General features: G+C 47.8%; 3 protein-coding genes across 3 annotated transcripts in view; all 3 read left to right on the top strand.

Moving 5' to 3' along the window:
• Window positions 1-23,041, top strand: part of LOC140721129 (NACHT, LRR and PYD domains-containing protein 3-like) — a 752,838-nt gene that overhangs the window by 172,166 nt on the left and 557,631 nt on the right. The gene's annotated exons all lie outside the window — the stretch shown is intronic.
• LOC140721127 (NACHT, LRR and PYD domains-containing protein 3-like) overlaps window positions 1-23,041 on the top strand; it is a 301,993-nt gene that overhangs the window by 138,684 nt on the left and 140,268 nt on the right. The gene's annotated exons all lie outside the window — the stretch shown is intronic.
• The window catches only part of LOC140721128 (NACHT, LRR and PYD domains-containing protein 3-like), a 30,620-nt gene continuing 7,583 nt past the window's right edge, over window positions 5-23,041 (top strand). Inside the window, exons 1-3 of the mRNA XM_073036003.1 lie at window positions 5-64; window positions 4,234-5,971; window positions 20,752-20,838. Coding sequence (XP_072892104.1) covers window positions 19-64; window positions 4,234-5,971; window positions 20,752-20,838 — 1,871 coding nt within the window. The 5' untranslated portion in view covers window positions 5-18. The remainder of the gene's footprint in view (window positions 65-4,233; window positions 5,972-20,751; window positions 20,839-23,041) is intronic.

Below are 23,041 nucleotides of genomic sequence, written 5' to 3'. Positions count from 1 at the left end.
CCTGATCCACAGGAATACATGAACATCAGGCAAGGGTTATCTGAGTTACCCACTCAACTGATAGGTGAGTGATGAAATGTACAGTTCAAATCACATCTCAAATGTTAATCTCTGACTTGGCAAAACCTCAGAATCAAAATTTGCCATTAATCATTCGCCGATCTCTGGATTCAGGTTACAATTCAGAGAATCTCTCTTTGCAGCCTGAATATTCTACATTGTATTTTTGTCCTAATCCAGCTGTTGGTACTGCTGAAGTCTTCACTCCAGGTCCTCATGCTCTGGGAATTCCCACACACCCCAGACAGGCTCCTGATACACTGTATGACCCAGTCCAGGTGACTTTTCTATCTTCAGACCTTTCATATTCCAAGCCCCTTTTCCTTTGTAATAGCACTACACTACACTTCTGTTTGCTGATATTCTTTACCTTTTGTAATTCCGCTCGTGACTTCCACAGAGTTTGTCTGGCATTTCCTTTTCGCCCGTTACTGCAACTACAACATCATTTTCCAGCGGTCATCTGGGAAAGAAAAAAAAATACTTTAGATACTTTGAAATCCTTTCTTATATTATTGACCATATCCTTGCACTTCCTGCACATTCATGTATATCTAGCAGCATCTATAACATATTTGCCACCGACATGACCCGGACAGTAACTTCCATGCACCCACAACTCTGTGAAGAAACTTACCACAATTGCTGTAAATTTACACCATCTCACCTTAACCAAATGCCCTCTGGTATTAGACATCAGTCTTATGTAAAACAAATAACAATAGACAATAGGTGCAGAAGTAGACCATTCGGCCCTTCGAGTCTGCACCGCCATTCTGAGAAACCATGGCTGATCATCTACTATCAATACCCGGTTCCTGCCTTGTCCCCATATCCCTTGAGTGTAGAAATCTCTCAGTGTTATATTGTCTATCAAAAACGATTTGATTCTGTCTCTCACATGGTTAAGAGGTTTCAATATTATATAAGATGCATCCAATACTTGTGAAATTTCTACAACATCTAATGAAGTACAATAAATGCCCTATTAACAAGAACAACGGAACAACTTCTGATACCACAATAAATGGAGATATTTTCCAGAGTGACACACTAAGCCCACTATGGTTTCGTCTGGCGTTAAACCCACTCTTGAATTTCCTGAAACAGACAAAAATTAGGTATCAAATCAGAAAAAAAACAAACGAATTATACCTTGACACAACTATGCAGGGATAATTGGAAATTATTTGCTCTTGCATCAGTGGAGTTAAAACAATTAATTCAAATAATGGAACTAATTTCCAAAGAAAACATATACAGTATAGCTACGCATGTCTGTGTGATTCCGTAAATAAGTGTGCAGAAATAGAAATATAAAAGAGATTATTGAGTCACTATCGATGGGTTATTTGTCCATTCAGAAACTAGATGACAGAGGAGAAGTTTCTGAACTGTTGAGTGTGCGCTTTACTCCGATCCTGTACAGTAGTCCCCATGAACCAGACGGTGATGCAGCCAGTTACAATACTCTCCAAGTTACACCTGTAGAAATATTCCAGTGATGTTGGAAACTCCTGATGAAATATAGCCACTGTTGTAGTTTCTTTGTGGCTGCATCCATATATTGGGTCCAGGTCAGATACTCGGAGATATTGACTGCCAAGAATTTGAAATTGTCCACACTCTCCACTTCAGATCCCTCTGTGAGGATTGGTATGTTGTGTTCCCTCATCTTACCCTTTCTGAAATCCACAATTATCTCTAACGATATATTTTTATCAACGCAAGCAGGATTCAGCACTCCATCCAAGCATATGCAATTCTGATAAGGGGTACACATCACTGAATGCAAATGAAAGCATAACCCATAAAAATGAAGAAACAATCATAATAGGAGAACGTTAACCTTGGAAGAGTGGAAGAGTGTGACTCCCCATGGAATACATCCCCACGATCTGAGCGCACTAGATGTCGACAAGGAAGCGTCGAGCCCCTGGCTCAGAGTTGGAGACCTCTTCCCAGAAACAGAAGGGAGCATACAGGACCAGGTGGTTAACACATCTAGTTATCAATAATGAGGAATAAAGGCCAACAGGTTCAAGATGATAAATGCTGAAAATTACAAGAGAAGCCAGAAACAATTGAACACATTACAGGATCCTGCAGTAGTTTTACTCAATCTGAGCACTGCACTATCAAGTGGTAGACAACTTTCACCAACATCTTGCTTAAACTACAACTGACAAAAAAACACCATCCCTCACTATAAATACAAGTCTGCTCCACATTTAGAGTTAGAGTCCGACAAATCCACCGTAACCGATTCATTATTACAGATAGGAAAATTCATAATAACTGTCCGGCTATAATTGTACCGGACAAACTAGCAAAAACAACTTTTTAAATAGATATTGCCATTCCAAACACACATAAATTACAGATATCAATTAATAAAAAACTTTAGAAATATGCTGAATTAAAAGAGGAAATTGAAAGATTGTGGAACATGAACACGATACACATTATCCCGATAATAATATCAACAACTGGTATCATCCAAAAAGCATTACACGATAGTAATAAAGAATTAGCTCCACACAGCAATGTTCATGTAAATCTTCCGAAAGCCACAATAGTATACACCACGAGAGTAATCTGAAATTACCTATCAATTTAAAATGAGTGTGCTTTGATTTGCCCGTACCTCAGGATTTGCCCGTTTAAGTTAGAAAAAAATAAAAAAATAAGTTTATTTATAAAGCACTTTTCATCGGGACGATGTCGTTCAAACTGCATTACAATGGGATAAAGTTCAAACTAGAAAATAAAAGACAAAATAATTTCAATTACAAGCAAGGTTCAAATTCCTAAAAAAAAAGTTTTACGCTGGTGCTTAAAAGTGACTAACAGAGTCTACATCTCTTACGTAGTACTTGCCTAAGTCTTGGTCTCCCTAGTTATATATATCTGCCTCAGAATTTTGTGCAGTACTGCACCATTTTTCTGTGTTGAATTCTACAGTTTAGGAGAATAGTTCAAAAACTTTAAAAAAATCTGACCTGTCAATGATCCTTTGGCCTTGTACCTTATAGTCTGCCTGCACTGTATTTTCTCAGCAACTGAAACACTGTTTCCCTGCACTATTCTGTTCCGTTTTTCCTTGTAGGACCTCATTGCACCGATGTGATGTAATGACCTATTTGGATCGCGTGCATAAGAGTTTTCATTATACCTTGGTACATGTGACTATAATAACCCAAATTGCCAAGTTATTGTTGTCAATATCACAGAGCTGCTTGGTTGCTTAAGATTGTTACACCCAGGGCTGGTAGTGGGGAAACACTCCCACGACCTATTAAATGCTCCCAGTGGCGTGCGACTCAAACAGCCTCTGACAATCAGGTCCAGCTCCTGGCCTTCACGTGTGACTTTGCTACTAAGCTTGGCAGAGGCATTTTTTCTGATAGGAGAAAGGGCAAATGCGGGTTACTGCCACCTGACAACCAGTCGCTTCGGGCAATTGGGGCTCGTCGTTCGTGACTGGCAGCTCATCCAGAAGAAGGAAAACAGTGATCTCACGCTGTTACTTTGGGAGTAAACCCAATGGGAAAAGTATAACCATATAACAATTACAGCACGGAAACAGGTCATCTCGGCCCTTCTAGTCCGTGCCGAACGCTTACTCTCACCTAGTCCCACTGACCAGCCCTCAGCCCATAACCCTCCATTCCTTTCCTGTCCATATACCTATCCAATTTTGCTTTAAATGAGAATACCGAACCTGCCTCTACCACTTCTACTGCAGCTGGAGCCCCTAAGACACTTAGGTTGCATTCAACGCGGTCTGGCAACTCCTGTGACACTTCTGGTGCCAAGCTGTATCGGTCTCTGCAGTTCCTTTGTGTTTATCGTCTGCTAATGATGCAAACAATGCTTCAAATATACTCAAATGTTGTCCTAACGAAAGTGCAGTCAGGATTGCAATTGGATATCGGGAAAATTCTCTTCAAAATTAATCAATAACAGGATATGAGTTAGGACATTTTCTGGGACATCTATCACTGTCAATTCTGGTGTCTGTGAACACAATTTTACTTTCTGTCTCAGTATCCATGGAAGCACAGAATTAATTCATGTAATCTCAAACACTGAATGTTGAAATGCAATTATGAAGTTCTTTGTCAGTTGAGCAATTTAACTTGGTGACCATGTTCTCTGTTCCCATGGAAGATGTTCAACAGAAACACAAGGAGACTCTGCGGGCACAAACTGAAACACTGAGAGTGAACACGATCCTGATGAGGGAGAAGGTGAAGGTTTTCCAGCTGGTTGATCGATACGCTGAGCTGACGGTCATTTCTGCTGTTCGAGATCGGAGACTGGTGGAACATGAGCTGCTGGCAAGAGGCAGAGACCACGAGGAGTGGAGACAGGAACATCTCCGCCGAGAGCTCGAAAAAATCCAGACTGAGCAGTTGTTCCAGAGCTGCTTTTCCCGGAGTAAATCCAACTCTGGGAATTCAGCAGCAGTGGCCGGGGTCCCGGGGATCGGGAAAACAACAATGGTACAGAAGATTGTTTATGACTGGGCCACGGGGAAAATATACCAACAGTTCCAGTTTGTCTTCAGCTTCAAATTCCGGGATTTAAACTCCATTAACTGCAGAATAAACCTGAAAGAACTGATTCTGCATCAATATCCTTACTTTGGGAATATCCTGAGAGAGGTCTGGAAGAACCCAGAGGGATTGTTGTTTATATTCGATGGTTTGGACGAATTCAATGACGAAATTGATTTTGCTGACAGTCGGGGAGACACAGAACCTCAGTACACATGCACAGATCCTGAATTCAAGTGCAAGGTGTCGGACATTGTGTACAGTTTAATCCAGCACAAGCTGCTCCCAGGGTGTTCAGTGCTGGTGACCACCCGCCCCACTGCGTTACATTTATTGGAAAAGGCAGAAATCAGTGTCTGGGTGGAAATCCTGGGATTTGTTGGTGAGGAACGGAAGGAATATTTCATCAGACATTTTGAAGATCAGAAGGTGGCGGAAGCTGTTTTCAATTATGTGAAGGAGAACGAAATCCTATACACCATGAGCTACAACCCCTCCTACTGCTGGATCCTCGCTCTGTCACTGGGACCCTTCTTCACACAAAGAGTCAGGGACCCACAGCGAGTTCCCAAGACCATCACTCAACTGTACTCCTACTATATTTACAACATCCTAAAAAACCACGGCCGTGAGATTGAGAGCCCCCGTGATGTGTTACTCAGGGTTGGTCAGATGGCCTTCAGAGGAGTGTTCGAGAAGAAGATTGTGTTTACAGATGGAGATTTGATCAACTACAATCTGCAGCCTTCCCAGTTCCTGTCCGGGTTCCTGATGGAGCTTTTGGAGAGAGAGGATTCTGCCCGGAGTGTGGTGTACACATTCCCACACCTCACCATCCAAGAGTTTGTAGCTGCAGTCGCAAAATTCCTGAATCCACATCCCGGGGATATCATGAAATTCCTCACTGAAGCCCACAACACGACCGATGGGCGATTTGAGGTATTTCTCCGTTTTGTTGCTGGTCTCTCCAACCCAATGACAGCTCGGGGCCTGGAGGAGTTTCTGGGTCCATTTCCTCATCAAACAACCTGCCGGGTGATTGACTGGGTGAAGGAGGAGGTTAAACACCAGATTGGAAACACAAGGAGTGAAGCTGGTAAAAGGAGCCTCCTGAACACATTGCACTACCTGTTTGAGTCTCAGAATCGTGGACTGGCTCAGGCCGCACTGGGATCTGTGGAAATATTTTCATTCAGTGGAATGACAATGACTCCGATTGACTGCGCGGTCCTGTCTCATGTCATCGGACTCTGTGATACAATAAAACACCTCGACCTGGGGAACTGCCACATTCAGTGTGAAGGAATCCAGCGGCTGGGACCCAGGCTGCACAAGTGCCAGAAGTTGGGGTAACTTGATTTCTCTCTCACTCTGAACTGTGAAACTGTTCCATTGTGTTGTTTCATTGTAAAAGAATTCTGATAAATTTGTAGTGAATCTGATTGTGAAGAATTGTGACAAATGCCCACAGGGTCAGTCAGTAATTCCCCAAGGATGGGAGGGTTCTGTGGTTCCTTGTGAATGGATGTTGGAGACTTCATCAGATCAGTGAACAATGGCCATTGGTTTAATGGTAGTAAATTACAGGAATGACCGTGTTTCTCGCTGCCTGTGACACGTCCATTGACAATGTTCCTTCTCACTGTTACTGACACCCAGACCGACACTGACTGTAGCAGGTGGGTCAGAGCTTCACATCCCCTTCTCGGTGAGGGACAAGAGATCGTCAGCAGACTGTCCGAGTGAGAAGGAAAGAAATACCATTGTCAGATTGTCCTCCCCTGCCCTTCCCTGTGTGTGACTTTGCTCACTTCCAGATACGCAGAGAGCGAGGGCGCATCTCCTCTGGGCCTCTGTTCAGACCCAACACACACGTACAAAAAATTTCTGCATCCTCTCATCTTGTAGGATTATCATTTACCCTTGGAATGCTCCTGTGGGACCTCTCATCCCAATCCCCCTCCCATTCTTTGGAATCTCGCCCCCATCCCCATTCCTCATGTGGGCTCTCTATTACTCTTTCCTCATTCTCCTGTGGGATGTCTTTCCCACACCCCCCCCCCACCCTTCCTGTGAGATCTCTCCTCCCCATCCCCATCCTCCTGTAGGCTCTTTACTACTCTTTCCTCATCCACCTGTTAAATGTCTTTTCCACACACCCCCCTTCCTGTGAGATCGCTCTTCCCCAACCCCCTTCCTCCTGTGTGATTTCTCTTCCCAATTCCTCATCCTCCCGTGGGAACTCTCTTCCACATCCCCCTTCTTCCTGTGGGATCTATTTTCCCCATGCCTCATCCTGCTGTGCAATCTCTCTTCCACACTCCCATGCCACCTGTGGGATCTCCCATCCCCATCCCCTTCTTCCTGTGGGATTCCTTCCTCCTGTGGGTTCTCTCTTCCCCATCCCCCTTCCTCCTTTGGGTTCTCTCTTGTCCATCCCCATCCCCCTTCCTCCTGTGGGTTCTCTCTTGCCCATCCCCATCCCCCTTTCGCCTGTGGGAACTCTCCTCCCCATAGAATCATAAAATCATAGAACACTACAGCACAGAAAACAAGCCATTCGGTCCTTCTAGTCTGTACCAAAACCTTATTCCGCTAGTCCCATTGACCTGCACCCAGTCCGTAACCCTCAAGTCCTCTCCCATCCATGTATCTATCCAATTTATTCTTAAAGCTTAAGAGTGAGTCCGCATTTTCTACATCAGATGGCAGCTTGTTCCACACTCTCACCATCTCTCAGTGAAGAATTTCCCCCTAAACCTTTCCCCTTTCACCCTGAAGCCGTCCTCCTGTAATTTATCTCTCCTAATCTATGTGGAAAGAGCCTTTTCGCATTTAACCTGTCTATACCCCTCAGAGTTTTGTAAACCTCTTTGAAATCTTCCCCCATTCTTCTGCGCTCCAAGGAATAAAGTCCTAACCTGTTCAATCTTTCCCTGTAACTCAACTCCTGAAGACCCGGCAACATCCTAGTAAATCTTCTCTGCACTTTTTCAACCTTACTGATATCCTTCCTATAGTTCAGTGACCAGAACTGCACACAATACTCCATATTTGGCTTCACCAATGTCTTATACAACCTCACCATAATATTCCAACTCCTAAACTCAACTTTGATGTATTAATGCCAGGGTGCCAAAAGCCTTCTTTACAACCCTGTCTACCTGTGACGCCACTTTCAGGGACTTATGTATCTGAACCCCCGGATCCCTTTGTTCCTCCGCACTCTTCAGTGCTCTACCGTTTATCGTGTATGTCGTACCTTGATTTGTCCTTCCAAAATGGAACACCTCACACTTGTCTGCATTAAATTCCATCTGCCATTTTCTGGCCCATTCCTCCAGTTGGTCCAGATTCCTCTGCAAGCTTTGAAAGCCTTCCTCGCTGTCCACAACACCTCCATCTTAGTGTCATCCACAAACCTGCTGATCCAATTTATCACATTATCATCCAGATCATTGATATAGACAACAAACAACAATGGTCCCAGCACAGATCCCTGAGGCACAGCACTAGTCACAGGCCTCCAGTCTGAGAAGCAATCATCCACCACCACTCTCTGTCTTCTCCCACACAGCCAATTCGAATCCAGTTTACAACCTCTCCATGGATACCTAGTGTCTGGACCTTTAGAACTAACCTCTTATGTGGGACCTTGTCAAAGCCCTTACAAAAGTCCATGTAGACAACATCCACAGCCTTTCCTTCATATGCATTCTTGGTAACCTCCTCGAAAAACACTACAATATTCATTAAACATGATCTACCACACACAAAGCCATGCTGACTATCTTTAAGCAGCCCTTGGCTGTCCAAATCCTTGTATATCTGATCTCTCAGAACACCTTCCGATAATTTACCTACTACTGATGTCAGGCTTACTGGCCTGTAATTACCTGGTGTACTTTTGGAACCTTTTTTCAAACAACGGAACAACATGAGCTGCCCTCCAATCCTCCGGCATTTTAAATATTTCTGCCAGGGCCCCTGCAATTCCTACATTAGTCTCTCTCAAGGTCCAAGGAAACATCATGTCAGGCCCGGGGGATTTATCTACCTTTATTTGCTGTAAGGCAGCAAGCAGCTTCTCCTCTTTAATCTCTATATGTTCCATGACACTGCTGCTTGCTTCCCTGAATTCCATAAATGCTATGCCAGTTTCCTGAGTAAATATTGATGCAAAAAAACTGTTTAAGATCTCCCCCATCTCGTGAGGCTCCACACATAGACGACCACTCTGATCTTCTCGGGGACCAATTTTGTCCTTTACTATTCTTTTACCCTCAATATACTTGTAGAAACCCTTCGGGTTTACCTTCACATGATCTGCCAAAGCAACCTCATGTCTTCTCTTTGCCTTCCTGATTTCCTTCTTTAGTATTCCCTTATATTTTCTATACTCTTCAAGTATCTCATTTCTTCCCTGTTGCCTATACCTGCTAAACACCTACTTAACCAGATCACCAATATCCCTTGAAAACCAAGGTTCCCAATGCCTGTTAACTTTGCCTTTAATCCTGGCAGGAACATGCAAACTCTGCACTCTCAAAATTTCACCCTTGAAGGCGTTCCACTTACTGAACACATCCTTGCCAGAAAACAACTTATCCCAATCCACTCTTCCCAGATCCTTTCTCATTTCAACAAAAATGGCCCTTCTCCAATTCAGAACCTTAACTGGTGGACCAGTCCTATCCTTATCCATAATTATCTTGAAACTAATGACATTATGGTCACTGGACCCAAAATGTTCACCTACACATACTTCTGTCATCTGACCTGTCTGGTTCCCTAATAGGAGATCAGGTACTGCACCCTCTCTCGTTGGTACCTCAATATTTTGATTCAGAAAACTTTCCTGAACACATTTGACAAAGTCCACGCCATCTAACTCTTTCTCAGAGTGGGCATCCCCGTCAATATGCGGAAAGTTAAAATCCCCTACTATTACAACTTTCTGTTTCTTACATCGGTCTGCTTCCTCTCTACAGATTTGCTCCTCCAATTCTCTCTGCCTATTGGGTGGTCTATAATACAACCCTATTCATGTGGTCGCACTTTTCCCGTTCCTCAGCTCCACCCATATGGCCTCTGTAGACAAGCCCTCCAGGCTGTCCCGTCTACGCACAGCTGTGATATTCTCCCTGACTGGTAATGCCACTTCTCCCCCTTTCATCCCTCCCCTCTATCACGTCTGAAACAATGGAAACCCGGAACATGAAGCTGCCAGTCCTGCCCCTCCTGCAACCAAGTCTTACTAATAGCAATAATGTCGATATCATTATGCCAATCCACGTCCTAAACTCATCTGCCTTACCTACCATACTCCTTGCATGGAAATAGATGCACCTGAGAACATTTCTATCATGTATAATCCTTTGATATCTGTCTGTACAAGCAGTCCTCGTATGACCCTTATCCTCCTCCACCTCACTATCTGCTCTAACACTCTGGTTCCCCTCCCCCTGCAATCTAGTTTAAAACCCCCCGGAGCAGAACTTGCTAACCTACCAGCAAGGATGTTAGTTCCCCTCCAGTTCAGGTACAAACTGCCCAATTCGAACTAGTCCCACCTCCCCTGGAAGAAATCCCAATTGTCCAGAAACATGAACCCCTCCCTCATGCACCATCCCCTCAGCCACGTATTTAGCTGCATTATTTCTAGCCTCACTAGCCCGTGGCAGGGGCAGCAATCCTCCTGTGGGATCTCGCTTTCCCATCCCCCTTTCATCCTCTGGCCTCTCTGTTCCCACTCCCCCTTCCTTCCAACTGTTGGATCTCTCCTCAGCATCCACCTTCCTCCTGTGGGATCCCTCATCCCCATCCCTCTTCCTCCTGTGGGATCTCTTCACCATCCACCTGACCCCCGTGGGGGCTCTGTTTCCATCCCTCCACTTCCTATGGGATCTTGCTTCCCCATTTCCCTTCCTCCAGTACATCTCTCTTCCCCATCCCCCTTCCTGCCGTGGGATCTCTCTTCCCCATCCCCCTTCCTCCTGTGGGATTTCTCATCACCAGCTCCCTTCCTCCTGATGAATCTCTCTTCCGCATCCCCATTCCTACAGTGGAATCTCCCTTCTCCACCCCGCATGCTCCTGTGGGATCTCTCTTCCGCATCCCCATTCACCCTCTGGGGCCTCTGTTCCTATCACACTTCCATCTGTGGGATCTCACTTCCCCCATCAACTTCCTGCTGTTGGATCTCTCTTCCGCATCCCCCTTCCCCCTGTGGCATTGAAGCTCCCCACCCCTTTCTTCCTGTGGAATCTCTCTTCCCCATTCCCCTTCCCCCTGTGGGATTTAAACTCCCCACCCCTTTCTTCCTGTGGGATCTCTCTTCCCTATCCCATTTCCTACTGTGGGATCTCTCTTCCCTATCCTCCTGAACCCTGTGGGGGCTCTGTTTCCATCCCTCCACTTCCTATGGGATCTTGTTTCCCCATTACCCTTCCTCCTGTACACTTCTCTTCCCCATTCCCCAACCTCCTGTATGATCTCGCTTCCCCACCCACTTCCCCCTGTCTCATCTCTCATCCCCATGCCCCATCATCCTATAGGACCTCTATTCCCCATCCCCCTTCCTCCTGTGGGATCTCTCTTCCCCATCCCCCTTCATCCTGTGGGATCTCTTCCCCATCCCACTTCCTCCTGTGGGATCTCTCTTCCACATCCCCCTTCCTCCTGTGGGATCTCTCTTCCACATCCCCCTTCCTCCTGTGGGATCTCTCTTCCCCATCCCCCTTCCTCCTATGGGATCTCTCTTCTCCATCCCCCTTCCTCCTGTGGGATATCTCCTCCCCCTCCCCTTTCCTCCTGTGGGAGCTCTCTTCCCCTTCCCACATCCTCCTGTGGGATATCCCTTCCCCATCTTCCCGCCTGAGTGAACTCTCCTCCCCACACCCCTTCATAGAATCATAAAATCATAAAACACCAGCGCACAGAAAACAAGCCATTCGGCCCTTCTGCTCTGTGCCGAAACTTTATTCCGCTTGTCCCATTGACCTGTACCCAGTCCATAACCCTCCAGACCTCTCCCATCAATGTATCTATCCAGTTTATTCTTAAAGCTTAAGAGTGAGTCCACATTTTCCACATCAAATGGCAGCTCGTTCCACACTCTCACCACCCTCTGAGTGAAGAATTTCCCCCTAAACATTTCCCCTTTCACCCTGAAGCCCAGTCCTCTAGTGATATCCTTCCTATAGTTCAGTGACCAGAACTGCACACAATACTCCTGATTTGACCTCACCAATGTCCTATACAATCTCACCGTAATATTCCAACTCCCATACTCAGTACTTTGATTTATGAATGCCAGGATGCCAAAAGCCTTCTTTACAACCCTGTCTACCTGTGATGCCACTTTCATGGACTTATGTATCTGAACTCCCAGATCCCTTTGTTTCTCCGCACTCCTCAGTGCCCTACCATTTACTGTGTATGTCCTACCTTGATATGTCCTTCCAAAATGCAACACCACACACATGTCTGCATTAAAGTTGTGACTAGTGGTGTGCCTCAGGGATCTGTACTGGGTCCAATGTTGTTTTGTCATATACATTAATGATCTGGATGATGGAATGGTAAATTGGATTAGTAAGTATGCAGATAATACTAAGGTAGGTGACGTTGTGGATAATGAAGGTTTTCAAAGCATGCTGTTCAAAGATTTAGGCCAGTTAGAAGAGTGGGATGAAAGATGGCAGATGGAGTTTAATGTTGATATGTGTGAGGTGATACATTTTGGTAGGAATAATCCAAAAAGGACATATATGGTAAATGGTAGGGCATTGAAGAATGCAGAAGAACAGAGTGATCTAGGAATAATGGTGCATAGTTCCCTGAAGGTGGAATCTCATGTGGATAGGGTGCTGAAGAAAGCTTTTGGTATACTGGCCTTTATAAATCAGAACATTGAGTATAGGAGTTGGGATGTAATGTTAAAATTGTACAAGGCATTGTTAAGGCCAAATTTGGAGTATTGTGTACAGTTCTGGTCACCGAATTATAGGAAAGATGTCAACAAAATAGAGAGAGTACAGAGGAGATTTACTAGAATGTTACCTGGGTTTCAGCACCTAAGTTACAGAGAAAGATTGAACAAGTTAGGTCTTTATTCTTTGGAGCATAGAAGGTTGATGGGGGAATGATAGAGGTATTTAAACTTATGAGGGGGATAGATAGAGTTGACGTGGATAGGCTTTTTCCATTGAGAATAGGAGAGATTCAAACAAGAGGACATGAGTTGAGAGTTAGGGGGCAAACACTTAAGAGTAATATGAGTGGTAATTTATTTACTCAGAGAGTGGTAGCTGTGTGGAATGAGCTTGCAGTAGAAGTGGTGGATGCAGGTCCGGTATTGTCATTTAAAGTAAAATGGGATAGGTATATGGACAGGAAAGGAATAGAGGGTTATGGGCTGAGTGCGGGTCAGTGGGACTAGGTGAGTGTAAGCATTCGACACGGACTAGAAGGGCCAAAATGGCCTGTGACCTTTCTGTAATTGTTATATGGTTATATAGTTATTAGTCCTGCCTCTCCTGCAACCAAGTCTTACTAATAGCAATAATGTCGATATCATCATGTGCCAATCCACGACCTAAACTCATCTGCCTTACCTAAAATACTCCTTGCATGGAAATAGATGTACCTGAGAACATTCCTCTCACGTACAAAACATTGATATCTGTTTATATCTGTCTATACAAGCAGTCCTCGCATGACCTTTATCCTCCCCCACTTCACTATCTGCTCTAACACTCTGCCCCCTCCCCCTGCAATCTGGTTTAAAACCCCCGGAGCAGAACTTGCTAACCTACCGGCAAGGATGTTAGTCCCCCTCCAGTTCAGGTGCAAACTGTCCAATTCAAACTGGTCCCACCTCCCCTGGAAGAAAGCCCAATTGTCCAGAAACATGAACCCCACCATCATGCACCATCCCGTCAGCCACGTATTCAGCTGCATTATCTTCCTATTTCTAGCCTCACTAGCACATGGCACGGGTAGCAATCCACCTGTGAGATCTCTCTTTCCCATGCCCCTTCCTCCTGTAGGATCACTCATCGATTCGGCTTCCTCCTGTGGGATCTCTCATCCCCATCCCCCTTCCTCCTGTGGGATCAATCATCCATCCGGCTTCCTCCTGTGGGATCTCTCTTCCCCATCCCCCTTCCTCCTGTGGGTCCTCTGTTCCCATGCCCCCTCAACCTGAGGGATCTCTCTTTCCCAAACCAATTCCTCCTGAGGTTTCTCTCCGACTCATCACCCATCCTCCTGTATGATCACTCTTCCCCGTCCCCCTTCCTCCTGTGAGATCACTCTTCCCCATCCCCCTTCCTCCGGTGAGATGGCTCTTCCCCATCATCCGTCCAGCTATATGACCTCTCTTCACCGTCCCTCCTCTTCCTGTCAGATCCCTCTTCCCCATCCCTCTTCCTCCTGTGGGGTCTCTCTTCAGAAGGAAAGGTGAAGGGGAAGGGAGATCCCACAGGAGGAAGCGGGATGGGGAGAGAGCCCAGAGGAGGAGGTCAGATGGACGAGTGATCTAAAACCAGGAAGGGGGATGTGGAAGGGAGATCCCACAAAAAAAGTGTGAATCCCTATTCTCCCTTTCTCCTGTGGGGTCTCTGTTCCCATCGCCCCACTTCCTGTGGGATCCTTCCACATCCCCCTTCCTGCTTTTAGATCACTCGTCCTCCTCTGATCTCTCTTCGTAATTCCCCTTCTTGCTGTTCGGCCTCGGTTCCCATTCCCCTCTTCCTGTGGCATCTGTCTGTCTCATCTTCCTTCCTCCTGTGGGATCTCTCATTCCCATCCCCCTTCCTCCTGTGCGTTCTCTCTTCCCCATCTCCCTTCCACCTGTGGGATCTCACTTCCCCATCCACCTTCCTCCTGTGGGATCTCTCTTCCCCATTCCTCCTGTGGGATCTCTCATTCCCATCCCCCTTCCTCCTGTGGGATTTCTCTTCCCATTCCTCATTCCTCCTGTGGGATATCTCTTCCTCTTACCCCTTCCACCTGAGGGATCTATCTTCCCCATCCGCCTTTCTCCATTGGAATCACTTGTCAATCCGACTTCCTCCAGTGTGAACTCTCTTCCACACCCCCTTCCTCCTGTGGGATCTCTCACCCCACCCTCTTCATCCGATGGGATTTATCTTCCCCACCACCTTTCTTCCTGTGGGATCTCTCTTCCCCATCCCCTTTCCTCCTGTGTGATCTCTCTTCCCCATCCCCTTTCCTCCTGTGGGATCTCTCTTCCCCATCCCCCTTCCCGCTGTGGGATCTCTGTTCCCCATCCCCCAATCTTCTTGTGGGATCTCCATTCCACATCTTCCTTCCTCTTCAGGGATCAAACTCTTCCCCATTCCCCTTCCATCTGTGGGATCTCTCCTCACCATCCCCCTTCCTGCTGTTAGGCCTCTGTTCCCATTCCCCTCTTCCTGTGACATCTGTCTTTCTCGTGTCCCTTCCTCCTGTGAGATCACTCTTCTCCATCCCACATCCTCCTGTGGGATATCCCTTCCCCAACCCTGCTCTTGGATCTCCCTTCTCCTTCCCCCTTCATTCTGTGGGCTCTCTCTTTCTCAACCCCCTTCCTCCTGTGGGATCTCTCTTCCCCATCCCATTTCCTCCCATGGGATCTCTATTCCCCATCCCTCTTCCTCCTGTGGGATATCCCTTCCCCATCCCACTTCCTCCTGTGGAATATCCCTTCCCCATAACCCTTCCTCGTTTGGGATCACTTGTCCATCTGACTTCCTCCTGTGGGATCTCTATTCACCATCACCCTTTCTCGTGTGAGGCCTTTGTTCCCATCGCACACTGTTCTTTTGGAATCTCTCCTCCACATCTTCCTTCCTATTGAGGGATCTATCTCTTCCACACACCCTTCCACCTGTGGGATCTCTCTTCCACATCCCCCTTCGTCCTGTGGGATCTCTGATCCCCACCCCCTTCATCCGATGGGATTTATCTTTCCCACCACCTTTCTTCCTGTGGGATCTCTCTTCCCCAACCCTGCTGTTGGATCTCCATTCCACTTCCCCCTTCATGCTGTGGGCTCTCTCTTTCCTAACCCTCTTCCTCCCGTGGGATCTCTCTTCCCCATCCCCTTCCTCCTGTGGCATCTCTATTCACCATCACCCTTTCTCGTGTGGGGCCTCTGTTCTCATCCCCCACTCTTCTTTTGGGATCTCTCTTCCACATCTTCCTTCCTCTTGAGGGATCGCTCTCTTCCCCACCCCTTTCCACCTGTGGGATCTCTCTTGCACATTCCCATTCCTCCTGTGGTATCTCTTTTCCCCATCCCCCTTCTTCCTGTGGGATCTCTCTTCCCCATCCCACTTCCTGCTGCTGGGCCTCTGTTCCCATTCCCCTCTTCCTGTGGCCTCTGTCTTTCTCATCTCCCTTCCTCCAGTGGGATATCTCTTTCCCATCCCACTTCCTCCTGAGGGATCACTCTGCCTCATCTCCCTTACTTCTGTGGGATCTCTCTTCCCCATCCCCCTTCCTCCTGTGGGATCTCTCTTCCGCATCCCCATTCCTGATGTGCGTTCTCTCTTCCCCATCCCCTTTCCTCATGTGGGATCTCTCTTCCCCATCCCCCTTCCTCCTGTGGGATCTCTGTTCCCCATCTCCCAATCTTCTTGTGGGATCTCCTTTCCACATCTTCCTTCCTCTTCAGTGATCAAACTCATCCCCATCCCCCTTCCTCCTGTGGGATCTCTCTTCCCCATCACCCTTCCTACTCTGGTTTATCTCTTCCCCATCCCCATTCCTCCTTTGGGATCGCACGTCCATCCGACATCCTTCTCTGGGATCTCTCATCCCCATCCCCCTTCCTCCGATGGGATTTATCCTCCCCACCCCCTTTCTTCCTGTGGGATCTCTCTTCCCGAACCCTGTTTTGGATCTCCCTTCCCCTTCCTCCTTCATGTTGTGAGCTCTCTCTCTCCCAAACCCCTTCCTCCCGTTGGATCTCTCTTCCCCATCCCACTTCCTGCTGTGGGATATCCCTTTCCCATCACCCTTCCTCTTTTGGGATCACTCGTCCATCTCATATTCTCCTGTGGGATTGCTCTTCCCCCTCCCCATCCTCCTGTGGGATCTCTCTTCCCCATCCCCCTTTCTCCTGTGGGATCTCTCTTCCCCATTCCTCCTGTGGGATCTCTCATTCCCATCCCCCTTCCTCCTGTGCGTTCTCTCTTCCCCATCTCCCTTCCACCTGTGGGATCTCACTTCCCCATCCACCTTCCTCCTGTGGGATTTCTCTTCCCTTTCCTCATTCCTCCTGTGGGATATCTCTTCCCCATCCCACTTCCTGCTGTGGGATATCCCTTTCCCATCACCCTTCCTCTTTTGGGATCACTCGTCCATCTCATATTCTCCTGTGGGATCGCTCTTCCCCATCCCCATCCTCCTGTGGGATCTCTCTTCCCCATCACCCTTCCTCCTCTGGTTTATCTCTTCCCCATTCCCATTCCTTCTTTGGGATCGCACGTCCATCCGACATCCTTCTCTGGGATCTCTCATCCCCATCCCCCTTCCTCCGATGGGATTTATCCTCCCCACCCCCTTTCTTCCTGTGGGATCTCTCTTCCCCATCCCCCTTTCTCCTGTGGGATCTCTCTTCCCCATTCCTCCTGTGGGATCTCTCATTCCCATCCCCCTTCCTCCTGTGCGTTCTCTCTTCCCCATCTCCCTTCCACCTGTGGGATCTCACTTCCCCATCCACCTTCCTCCTGTGGGATTTCTCTTCCCTTTCCTCATTCCTCCTGTGGGATATCTCTTCCTCTTACCCCTTCCACCTGAGGGATCTATCTTCCCCATCCGCCTTTCTCCATTGGAATCACTTGTCAATCCGACTTCCTCCAGTGTGAACTCTCTTCCACACCCCCTTCCTCCTGTGGGATCTCTCATCCCCACCCTCTTCATCCGATGGGATTTATCTTCCCCACCACCTTTCTTCCTGTGGGATCTCTCTTCCCCATCCCCTTTCCTCCTGTGTGATCTCTCTTCCCCATCCCCTTTCCTCCTGTGGGAACTCTCTTCCCCATCCCCCTTCCCCCTGTGGGATCTCTGTTCCCCATCCCCCAATCTTCTTGTGGGATCTCCCTTCCATATCTTCCTTCCTCTTCAGGGATCAAACTCTTCCCCATTCCCCTTCCATCTGTGGGATCTCTCCTCACCATCCCCCTTCCTGCTGTTAGACCTCTGTTCCCATTCCCCTCTTCCTGTGACATCTGTCTTTCTCGTGTCCCTTCCTCCTGTGAGATCACTCTTCCCCATCCCACATCCTCCTGTGGGATATCCCTTCCCCAACCCTGCTCTTGGATCTCCCTTCTCCTTCCCCCTGATCCCCACCCCCTTCATCCGATGGGATTTATCTTTCCCACCACCTTTCTTCCTGTGGGATCTCTCTTCCCCAACCCTGCTGTTGGATCTCCGTTCCATTTCCCCCTTCATGCTGTGGGCTCTCTCTTTCCTAACCCTCTTCCTCCCGTGGGATCTCTCTTCCCCATCCCCTTCCTCCTGTGGGATCTCTATTCACCATCACCCTTTCTCGTGTGGGGCCTCTGTTCCCATCCCCCACTCTTCTTTTGGGATCTCTCTTCCACATCTTCCTTCCTCTTGAGGGATCGCTCTCTTCCCCACCCCTTTCCACCTGTGGGATCTCTCTTGCACATTCCCATTCCTCCTGTGGTATCTCTTTTCCCCATCCCCCTTCTTCCTGTGGGATCTCTCTTCACCATCCCCCTTCCTGCTGTTGGGCCTCTGTTCCCATTCCCCTCTTCCTGTGGCCTCTGTCTTTCTCATCTCCCTTCCTCCAGTGGGATATCTCATCCCCATCCCACATCCTCCTGTGGGATCTCTCTTCCCCATCCCCCTTCCTGCTGTGGGATATCCCTTTCCCATCACCCTTCCTCTTTTGGGATCACTCGTCCATCTCATATTCTCCTGTGGGATCGCTCTTCCCCATCCCCATCCTCCTGTGGGATCTCTCTTCCCCATCCCCCTTCCTCCTGTGGGATCTCTCTTCCCCATCCCCCTTCCTCCTGTGGGATCTCACTTCCACATCCCACTTTCTGGTTTTGGGCCTCTGTACCAATTCCACTCTTCCTGTGGCATCTGTCTTTTCCACCTCCCTTCCTCCAGTGGGATCTCTCTTCCCCATCCCCCTTCCTCCAGAGGGATCACTCTGCCTCATCTCCCTTCCTCCTGTGGGATCCCTCTTCCCCATCCCCCTTCATCCTGTGGAATCTCTGTTCATTATCACCCTTTTGGATCTCTCTTCCCCATCCCTCTTTCTCCTCTGGGATCTATCTTCCCCTTTCCTTTCCTCCTGTGGGATCTCTCTTCCCCCGGTGGGATCTCTCTTTCCCATCGGCATTCCTCCTTTGGGATCACTTGTCCGTCCGACTTCCTTCTGTGGAATCTCTCTTCCCCATCTCCTTACTCCTGTGGGGTTAAACTTCCTCACCCCCTTTCTTCCTGTGGGATCTCACTTTCGCATCCCGCTTCCTCCTGTGGGATCTCACTTCCCCATCCCCCTTTTGCCTGTGGGATCTCACTTACACATCCCGCTTCTGCCTGTGGGATCTCCCTTCCTCATCCCCCTTCCTCCTGTGGGTCCTCTGTTCCATGTCCTCTCTTTCTGTGGAATCTCTCTTTCCCATCCCCATTCCTCTTGAGGTAACTCTCCTACTCTTCCCCCTTCCACCTGTATGATCTCTCTTCCCCATCCCTCCTCTTCCCGTGGGGTCGCTCTTCCCCATCCCTCTTCTTTCTGTGGGATGTCTCTCCCATATCCCTTTCCTCCTGTGGCATTTATCTTCCCCACTCCCTTTCATCTTGTGGGAATCTTTCTTCCCCATCCCAGTTCCTCCAGTGGGATCACTCTTCCCCATCTGCCTTCTTCCTCTGGGATCTCTTTCGCCATCCACCTTCGCCTATGGTGCCTCTGTTCCCATCCCCCGATTCTTCTTGTGGGATCTCCCTTCCACATACCCCTTCCTGCTTTTAGATCACTCGTCCATCCGACCTCCTCCTGTGGGCTCTCTCTTCGCAATCCCCCTTCCTGTTGTTGGGCCTCTATTCCCATTCCCCTCTTCCTGTGGCATCTGTCTTACCCATCCCCCTTCCTCCCGTGGGATCTCTCTTTACCATCCACCTTCCTCCTGTGGGATATCTCTTCCCCATCCGCCTTCCTCCTTTGGAATCACTAGTCCATCCGACTTCCTTCTGTGGAATCTCTCTTCCCAATCACCTTACTCCTGTGGGATTAATCTTCCCCACCCCCTTTCTTCCTGTGGGATCTCTCTTACCCATCCCACATATTCCTGTGGGATCTCTGTTCCCCATCCTCCAATCTTCTTCTGGGATCTCTCTTCCACATCTTCCTTCCTCTTCAGGGATCTATCTCCTCCCCTTCTCCCTTCCATCTATGGGATCTCTCTTCCCAATCCCCCTTCCATCTGTGGGCTCTCTCTTCACCATCCCCCTTCCTGCTGTTGGGCCTCTGTTCCCATTCCTCTCTTCCTGTAGCATCTGTCTTTCTTATCTCCCTTCCTCCAGTGGGATCTCTCTTCCCCATCCGCCTTCCTCCTCTGGGATCTCTTTTCCCCATCCACCTTCTGCCTGTGGGGTCTGTTCCCATCCCCCCACTTCCTGTGGGATCTCTCTTCCCCATCCCCTTCCTCCTGTGGGATCTCTCATCCCCATCCCCTTCCTCCTGTGGGATCTCTATTCACCATCACCCTTTCTCGTGTGGGGCCTCTGTTCCCATCCCCGACTCTTCTTGTTGGATCTCTCTTCCCCATCACTTTACCTCGGGTGGGTCTATTTCACTGTGTCCAATTGACATTTCTGCATTTCTGACAGGAACATTTCGTTTAGCCATCTGGAAATGAGAGAGAATATGTGGAGTTTACAGGGTCACACCGACAGACTAAATTACCGACATTTGGTGAATACGCTGGAGCTGGGCAGTGAGGGACATTGACAGTGATGGGAACTCCGACCAGTATTTACTGAAGAGTTTAATGTTTCCTGAAATATCCGAGTGAGAGAAAATCCCCCAGACCCACGGTTTGAATCACTTTATTCATCAATTTCTGTTTGTGTTTAGACTTGGGGGGAACCAGCTGGGAGATTCAGGAGTGAAACTGATGTCTGCGTCTCTGAGGAACTCGGAGTGTAAAATACAGAAACTGTGGTAAGTACCAGACTGTGGGAGATTGTGTTTACAGTCACTGGGTGTCTGACACTGAACATTAATGTGATCAGTAGAAACAAAGAAACATAGAAAACATACAGGGCAATACAGGCCCTTCGGCCCACAAAGCTGTGCTGAACATGTCACTACCTTAGAATTACATCGGTTTTACCCATAGCCCTCCATATTTCTAAGCTCCATGTAGCCATCCTGGAGTTTAAAGATCCGATCATTTCCGCCTCCACCACCGCCGCCAGCAGCCCATTCCACGCACTCACCACTCTCTGTGTAAAAAAACTTACCCCTGACCTCTCCTCTGTACCTACTTCCAAGCACCTTAAAACTATGCCCTCTCATGTTAGCCATTTCAGCCCTGGGGAAAAGCCTCTGACTATCCACATTATCAATGCCTCTCATTATCTTGTACACCTCTATCAAATCACCTCTCATCCTCTGTCACTCCAAGAGAAAAGGCCGAGCTCACTCAACCTATTTTCATAAGGCATGCTCCCCAATCCAGGCAACATCCTTGGAAATCTCCTCTGCACCCTTTCTATGGTTTCCATGTCCTTCCTATAGTGAGACAACCAGAATTGAGCACAGTACTCCAAGTGGGTTCTGATCAGGGTCCTATATAGCTGCAACATATAACCATAACAGCATGGAAACAGGTCATCTTGGCCCTTGTAGTCCGTGCCGAACGCTTACAATCACCTAGTTCCACTGGCCCGCACTCAGCCCATAACCCTCCATTCCTTTCCTGTCCATATTCCTATGCAATTTTACTTTAAATGACAATACCGAACCTGCCTCTACCACTTCTACTGGAAGCTCATTCCACACAGCCACCACTCTCTGAGTAAAGAAATTCCCCCTCGTGTTACCCTTAAACTTTTGCCCCCTTACTCTCAAATCATGTCCTGTTGTTTGAATCTCCCCTACTCTCAATGGACAAAGCCTTTCCACGTCAACTCGATCTATCCCCCTCATAACCTCTCAACTCTTAAACATTACCTCTCGACTCTTAAACTCAATCCCACGACTGATGAAGGCCAATACACCGTATGCCTTTTTAACTACAGAGTCAACCTGCATAGCAGCTTTGAGTGTCCTATGTACTCGGACCCCAACATTCCTCTGATCCTCCACACTGCCAAGACTCTTACCATTAATACTATATTCTACCAGCATATTTGACCTACCAAAATGAACCACTTCACACTTATCTGGGTTGAACTCCATTTGCAGCTTCTCAGCCCAGTTTTGCATCCTTTCGGTGTCCCGTTGTGAACTCTGACAGCCGTCCACTCTATCCACAACACCCCCAACCTTTGTGTCATCAGCAAACTTACTAACACTACCCTCCACTTCCTCATCCAGGTAATTTTTAAAAATCACAAAGACTCGGGGGTCCCAGAACAGATCCCTGAGGCACTCCACTGTTCACCAACTTCCATGCAGAATATGACCTATCTACAACCACTCTTTGCCTTCTGTGGGCAAGCCAGTTCTGGATCCACAAAGCAATGTCCCCTTGGATCCCATGCCTCCTCACTTTCTCAATAAGCCTTGCATGGGATACCTTATCAAATGCCTTGCTGAAATCCATATACATTACATCTACTGCTCTACCTCCATCAATGTGTTTAGTCACATCCTCAAAAAAATCATTCAGGCTCGTAAGACACAACCTGCCTTTGACAAAGCCATGCTGTCTATTCCTAATCATATTTTGCCCCTCCAGATGTTCATAAATCCTACCTCTTAGGATTTTCTCCATCAACTTAACAACCACTGAAGTAAGACTCCCAAGCCTATAATTTCCTGGGCTATCCCTACTCCCCTTCTTGAATAAGTGAACGACATTCGCATCCCTCCAATCCTCCAGAACCGCTCACGTCCTCATTGATGATGCAAAGATCATTGCCAGAGGCTCAGCAATCCCCTCCCTCACTTCCAGCAGTAGCCTGGTGCACATCTCTTCCGGTCCCGGTGACTTATCCAACGTGATGCTTTCCAAAAGCTCCACCACATCCTCTTTCTGAATATCTATATTCTCAAGCTTTTCAGTCCACTGCAATTCATCCCTACAATTGCCAAGATCCTTTTCCGTTATGAATACCGAAGCAAATGGTTTATTAAATACGTCTGCTATTTCCTCCGGTTCCATACACACTTTTCCATTGACACACCAGTTTGGTCC

Source organism: Hemitrygon akajei, unplaced genomic scaffold (assembly GCF_048418815.1).
Source record: "Hemitrygon akajei unplaced genomic scaffold, sHemAka1.3 Scf000050, whole genome shotgun sequence".
Lineage (NCBI taxonomy): Eukaryota > Metazoa > Chordata > Chondrichthyes > Myliobatiformes > Dasyatidae > Hemitrygon > Hemitrygon akajei.
This window is presented reverse-complemented; position numbering and strand designations above follow the sequence as displayed.